Source organism: Aulonocara sp. 'chitande type north' Nkhata Bay, linkage group LG9, assembly GCF_057382095.1.
Source record: "Aulonocara sp. 'chitande type north' Nkhata Bay isolate Kocher_YH1m ecotype deep benthic linkage group LG9, A_spYH_male_GT1.1, whole genome shotgun sequence".
Taxonomy (NCBI): Eukaryota; Metazoa; Chordata; class Actinopteri; order Cichliformes; family Cichlidae; genus Aulonocara; species Aulonocara sp. 'chitande type north' Nkhata Bay.
Window position 1 is genome coordinate 31,889,069 of NC_141352.1, and position 7,286 is coordinate 31,896,354.

A 7,286-nucleotide genomic window follows, 5' to 3' on the forward strand; every position below is an offset into this window, starting at 1 on the left:
GCACAGCATCCTTTCTGATTATTTATCCCCAGCCTGTCCCTGCACATGGACTCTTGACAGTGACCTAAAAACTCCCACTGAGCATTTTGTGATTTTTGAACATGGGAGAAGATAATCAGGTTTATGCTAAATGTTAAGAGGCCTGTATTTCTGGTACTGCCCCTTGCCTCTGTCTCTAAAATACCAGAGGCAGTGAGTTCATAGATGAGGTCAGGTTGTCCATAGCAGTCCTGCTGTGCCCCAATAATCCAGTGTCTGTCTCTGACCTGTCTCTATGCCCACAGACCCCTGATGAGATGGCTAATCCGGTGATGAGCACCTGCAGCGCAACAAGGGGAAGATCTGGGTTGTTTTCTCACTTTTATTAAAAAGAACAAGTCAGTGGGAATCAGAAAATATTTAGCTTTACATGGTCATTAAACTATTTTTAGGCTGATTAAAATAGCATTCAATGCATTATAGGAACGCATAGTCCAGCAAAACTGGCACCAATAAATAAATGCTGGATCACTTTGTTCAAAACTATTCAGTGCTGCAAAATGCCAAAGCACTGGCATGTTTCCTTTGCCCCATGTTGCATTTTAACACCCTTCACTCTCCACACCCATTCCCTCTGAGGTCCTGTGCATGTGTTCGAATACGTGACTACGTGAGTGAATGTTCGAGATCTGACGTACTTTCCGTCAGCAAGGTTAAGACCATCAAACAGGGGGTATTCCTCTGGGACTGGCTTGCCATTATGATCCTCATACAGGAAGATAGGTGAGCGTCCAACCTCCACGCCCAGCTGCTGGACTCCTTGCTCGTTGTAAATGGACAGCAAGAAGGACTGGATGCCAGATTTGGGACGCACTGTGGCTAGGATGGCGAAATCCTCAGGAAAAACACCACCTGCATGGTCAAAACAGAAAAGTTAATGTGACTGAGATGATCTAATAAATAAAATTTAATTTCGCCCAGCATCACTTTTCTTTTCAAAAGTAATAAATAACTACCAATAAATATTTTTAGTACGTTCTCAGTAAATACTCATTTTATCACAGTGAATTACAATAATAATAACACTATAATGATGCGACATTACTCGCTTTTAATTTTGGTAAAATATTAAGGCGCATGGAAATCTACACATATCTGCATGGTATGTTTTTCTCATGCTCACCTAATGTCGTGATAAAAGCAGTCACTAGCAGTTTGCACATAGCAGTCTAAGGTTAAAGGTACTTACCAGGGAATAGCTGTGTGGTGGGGGCACTGATCTGGACCTCCTTGGCAACTCTGTAAGCTGTATCTGGCGTCGATGCTCTTCGGTTTGCGCAAAATCCTGTTGTTTTTGTCACTCCTTTGGGGTAATTTTCAAATGCTAATACTTTTAGGACATCCACTGGCTCTGCTGTTTAAAAGGCAAAGAAAACATCAGGTTATTGCAGCGATTTCTGTGGGCAACATGAAGGTGCGCTTCCTTTTCATAACCACCTCATGAACGATTCAGGTTGGAAACATAAAACGCAGTCCATCAAGATAGTATGCTAAAGTGAAGGTGCATTCTCAACAAAGTCCAAAGATATTAAGGGAACAATGATGAGTGTTGGGGCTTTTAACATTTTTTTTTTATATAAATAAACATGTCATTGTGCTTGTAAATAAATGCAGGGCACTAACAGGACTTCTACCTAATGTTAAATTAAATTTTTATAAATTATGGCTTTTTATCAAAAATATGTGTGTTATGCTGGTTAAATGTGGAGTTCAGTTTCTTACAATAAATAGTTAAATTAGGAAATGTGGCCTTGCCCAGGCTCTACAATCTCATCTGACAGGAAATGTCTAAGCCAAGCATACCAATGAACAATGCACCAACAGAATTCGAGCTCTATAACACCTGGATAGGTTTACCTTGATAAGACTCTTCAATCTGATGTGCTTTACATAAAGGAGCCTATGTGGGTGCAAATGGACTCCCATGGGAAAGCATTGTAATTATGCCTTCTATTCAGACCACTGTCTCATCATAAAACATTAGGTTGGGAAAACATCAACTGCAACATATACCATATGTATATATACCAACATTGGCCATATAGGCCATTAGCAGCTGGAAGATTTTTTTTTCCTGCCCAAGGTCTGATAAAAATGTGAAATATTTGATGGATAAATTCAGCAAGCGTTATTTATAGACAAATGAGTTTAACTCCTGAATATGCTCAAATGACAGTTGCTCAGTTTACTCCATGAAGCAGACAGCGGTATCTGAATAAATCAGGCAATACAACTGCAGACTGCTGGATGTAATAACACTAATGTGTTTTTCTGGAGCGGAAGCATGCAAAGGTGCCTGAAAGCATCAGTAAGCCTCTTCTGATCGCTCTCAAGCCGCTGTTATGGTTGGCATGTTGAGGTCAAATAACTCTTGTATTTCTCTAACTTCTTGACACAAGAGGATGTTAAAAAAAAGTCACTGGTGTCGATCTCAACACTTTCTGGTTAACATTCCAGCAATGGCAAGGAAAAGAAAAGAAAGAGCATGTTTCATTCATTCGGAGAAGCATGTGCTCTGGGAACAAGCTCCTGTCTTAACATCTACAACTGAATACTGAATGTGCCACTAGCAGCTCTCATACAGAAGGCTTGTATAAGATCATTAGATAGTCACAACAGGTCAAAATGCTAGCAGAGAGCTGATCTCCTTAAACTTGGTGCACTTTGAACTTTGAAATCTGAAGAAGTCACAAGGCTGTTCACAAACACCAACCGCTAATAGATCCCTCTAAGAAAAATCTGTGTTGGCTGATTAACTCACTCGCATTTCAACAAAACGCTCAAAGGAAGATAAGGCAAAGTATCTAAAAACATCTTAAATAAATGCGAAGTTGAGAGCATTATCAGCCGTGACTGTGGGAATACCCTCACTAAGGACAACATGGTCATTTTTGTAGCTTGTGAGGATGAAGCAACTACTTATTTTGGAGCGTGAACTGAGGAGCTTATTGTGAGTTCCCGCAGAGTTGCTTTCAGTTCAGACTCCAGGACTCATATGTTCCAGATGTGCCAATTTGGCCAGGCTACGACCCTCATACAGTGGTGCTGTGAAAACGTCAATACTGGCCAATCCATCAAGGTGGCCAAATGAGTGTGCACAGATTTTAAAAGAGTGCATCTGATGAGCTGGTGTGTTTGCCCTCAAGGCTAAGTAAATAGGCCACATAGCTGTGAGAAGAACTCAGGATGGACCTTCCTTAGTGTGGAGGAGGAACCAGTACCTGAGCTGCTAAATACTCTGTTGTTCCATCACTCCTTGCGTGGATGATAATGCAAACTATAGAGAAAGAGGAGAATGGGAGGAGCAATATAAAGCTTTGTTGCCATAAGACATCAAAATGGACAGATTTAATTTATTTGTCATGTTCACAAGTGTACATCATTGTAAACTGCATGTTCCAAAAGATATCATCATTCACATCTGAGGCCAAATACTCTCAACTCTAACTAAACTGTACATAACACTCCTATAATAAATCCCACACTCACTTTCTCATTTTCAGCATTTTTGTCTTTTAAGGTAAAGAAATGTAAAATTGGCTGGTAAATAGAAGAGGACCTTTTCACCTGCAGCTCCCTGAGACTCTAATAACATCTTCAGAGTGTCTCTCTCTCTCCCTCTCTCTCTCTTTCTATATATATAGCCCCTCTCCCCCACTCTCCCTCTCTGCTTCCTTTAACTTCCACCACGCTGCCGGCTAAAACAAGACGGCTTTATGCTGCTGTCATACCAAAGAAACTTCACTGAGACCAACCCAGTTTTCAAAGCATTTCCCCCCACTCCTCTTCCTTCACTTTACTTTTCCTCACACTATCTCTTTTTACTGTATGCCTCCATATGGAAATATGGGTTTGTTTGCCCCATTGTGTTTAAATCTCTAAATGAACTGACAATAACAATAAATGTGTGACAGCTTCAGCAGACAAAGGTCCAGCAAGGAGCTGATTAGCTCTTGTTCACAGTTGGGCATTTTAAGGAGAAGACTCTGGAAATGCTAGCTTTGTCTGCTGGAATGCACATCTGAGCCTACGCCCCAGGGGCTGAGAAAACGTGTCTGTACACTGCTAGATGGAGAGGGCACCCTACAGGAACAGCTCCTACTGCCATAAAGAGTGGCGAAGAAATTAGGACCATAGAGCACAAAGTCTGCAGGAGGATATTTAAATTGTATAAAAATGTCTCTAGTTGTTTAGTTATTAAACGGTACATTTTCAATTTAGACCATAAATTCAGTAATTTTCATCAAATTTAACAGGTTCTGTAGTACTTTAACACAACAAATGATACCAAAATGCTGTGTGAAGTAGATAAATGCACAACAACGTAATCATGAACCCCTGCATTTGCACAACATCAAGTGAAACAATTGAACTGCATTTATTTCTTGTTTTGCAGAACACGCTTTCAGTCTACCACTGAAAACCCACTAGACAAACTGCAGGTATTGGATAAATATCACTATGAAGTTCATGTTTATCTCCAACAGCCTTTTTTTAAACAAGGAGTCCTTACAGAGTTGTCGGCCAAGATGTGAGACCCATGTAATCCTGAACCATGTCACTTGTGGCTGTAATGGTAGGCTAGGCCCATACGCAGGTCTGCTCTTTGAAGGCTCTTAAATCATAGGGAAGCTCAAAAAGGACCATCATCAAATAACTGCTCAATACTTAGAGAGGAAGCATTCCCACCACGGACACAACACAGCCTTGTCCTGCAGCTGACCAAACCTTTAAGTGCAAAGTTGGTGGGTGGCAAGGGGGAGGGGGGATGCACAGGCCAGTTTTTGGGCTTTGGTGTGGACCAGGGCAGTGTGGAGATAGGGTGAACCTGCATGACCACATTAGCACCCACACCGACAGTTGATTTGCACTCTGCTCTGACAGGTCGGAGATCCACTGAGACCTTTCATAAAAGCGGATTTCATGAAACGATTGCTGCTGTTCCGCAAACCACAACTTTCACGTCAAAATGTTTGTGCCCAAGAACCTTCAATTAAATATCTTTCCACACGTTCACACGTTAGAATTTCACCCACTGTATAATATGAGACTGGCAATCAGATCACGGCCAAAGTTAAACACCAATCCACTGTTGAATATATCTTCAGCCAGGCATGAAGTAAAGAACTGCATTCTGATATGAGTGGTGCAGTTAAACAGTTGTAAGAAACAAGTGAACAAAGTCCAGGGTCCGACAAATGTCCAGTGCCATCTGGCTGGAAAAGCCCACCCTGCTAACCGTGTTCCAATCCACCTAGGGGACCACAGTTCAAACAAAGAGGTTTCTTTTTGCCCAAGTGAATCTTACAAAAAAGAGAGAGAAAAAGCACCATGCTCTGTTTCCTGATCTTTATAAGTGCATACCAGCGGCTTAGGATGAATTTAATTAGGCCATGTGTTTCATATTTGCCGCAGACGCTTTTCATTCATGCGTAAAAGTAGCACGAGGTAAAATTTGCTTTAATTAACGGGATTTTGATCAACTAATACACGCATTTCAAGCGATTCCTCACGAGCACTACCTGCGCCGCCTGTCTCAAAGTATTTAACGGTTCTCCTCACAGTGGCAGTAACAGGGCACACCTTTGCGGTGCCTTTGGTTCGGCTTTCATCGGCTTCTAAATATGGGGCAGTCTCACCTTATTGTGACTCGTTTGTTTGTGAAACGGGAAAACACGTCTAATTGCGATGCGAGCATAACGCTGCCTTCTCCAGGTAAGTATGTTACACCCCCACCCCCCAATCTCCATCATCAGTTACCTAGGTTTGCCATCCAGTCGGCGTTCCGTACACCGTCCCCTTTTCGGCAATACAAAGTTTATTAGAGGCGTTTGGGACATAGTAATCTTACCTGCTCTGACATTAGCAGCCTGTAGAACCAAGGTTATAGTGATGAATCCGGTTACAGTGGAATCCATAAGCCACCTTTTCGTTTTCCACCTTGTGGACCACCTTTGCATCTCCATGGTCGCGCGCCCACAAGTGTATAAAACTTCTGGGCGACTTAAGTGATTTTTACTGACGTCCCTTCCACAATCCCAAGTAATGATAGATACTGTCCTACAAAAAAGCCATATGTGACGAATTTAAGCCTCTTCTCTCAGCCACAACGAGGCCCTGATCCTCCTGTACCGTGCCCAGCCTTCACAGTGAAGGTAGTCGGGCTTTATCCAAAACGCAAAGAGTGCAATCGGTACACTTGGTGCGTCCACGGACAGGAGGGCTGGGCGAGCTCCACAAACCAGAGCAAGGATTACAGGGAAATGACAAGTGAACCAGCCCCCGATTAGCAAATCACGGGGCTGGAAATTCTCCTTCGGGTCCACCCATTGGCTTTGTTGTGCGCCCCCCGAAGTCTCTTCAGAGCGCTTTTCATGAAAGAAAACTCTGACACAGCTCATAATGACCTGGGAAAACTGTGCACGCAGGATGTTCGGTAACATTGATAATATCTACAATTCACCAGAGACTACATCATTTGTTATCCACAATGTTTTCTTATACACCATTCAAAAATAATAGTAGTGAATTATAATGCACCATTGAATCAAACAAAACACCAGACAGTGCTACAGAGTCACTGAGGATTCAATATTTTACATCACTACAAATACTAATCAACAGGATTTTCCGTGGACAGAAACATGAAAAAGGAAAAGAAAACCGATCCTGAAAGGTCCTGCGGGTGTGGAATGAAAGAAAACACTTGAATAAATTAGAGGGATGCAGATGTTTTGCTTTGGGGTATGAGAGATCAATAAATGTTTTGATGTTATGCCTCATAAACATCCAGACCAACTAGACCTACGGAATATTTTAGTCATACACTGACCTTCAACAAGCTAACAGAATATTATTTGTTTGTTTGTTTGTTTGTTTTTGGTCATGAAGGGTAATGTTCTCCTGATGTGTAGTTAAACTAAAAAAAGAAATAACAACAAAACCTGAAGATACATTTCATTTTATTTGCTAATGTTATCGCTTTTTTATACTTACACCATGCTCTTATTCAAAGCCAATAAACCTTATGTTGTGCTTTCTAGATCAGTGATTAGGTCATTTTGCTTTTAAAGTTTTTTTAAAGGAAAGAAAAAAAAGACAGAAAGACAGAGAGTTACTTCCTCAATTTCTTGGACCACAACACACTAAGGCAAGTTACCTTCTTTTGTTTTTTTTTTTCTTTTAAACAACTTTAACTTGTAATTGAATGAAGTTGAAGCATTCCTGGATTTAGGAGTCAGATCTGT

General features: G+C 41.4%; 1 protein-coding gene across 5 annotated transcripts in view; it reads right to left on the reverse strand.

The window, feature by feature from the left end:
• The window catches only part of col11a1a (collagen, type XI, alpha 1a), a 68,668-nt gene extending 62,422 nt beyond the window's left edge, over positions 1-6,246 (reverse strand). For all 5 annotated transcript variants that reach the window (XM_086306978.1, XM_086306977.1, XM_086306975.1 and 2 more), the window contains exons 1-3: positions 5,891-6,246; positions 1,229-1,393; positions 678-891 (exon numbers count right to left, since the gene is read on the reverse strand). In XM_086306978.1, coding sequence (XP_086163104.1) covers positions 678-891; positions 1,229-1,393; positions 5,891-6,005 — 494 coding nt within the window. In that variant the 5' untranslated portion in view covers positions 6,006-6,246. The remainder of the gene's footprint in view (positions 1-677; positions 892-1,228; positions 1,394-5,890) is intronic.
• Positions 6,247-7,286: the final 1,040 nt, after the last annotated feature.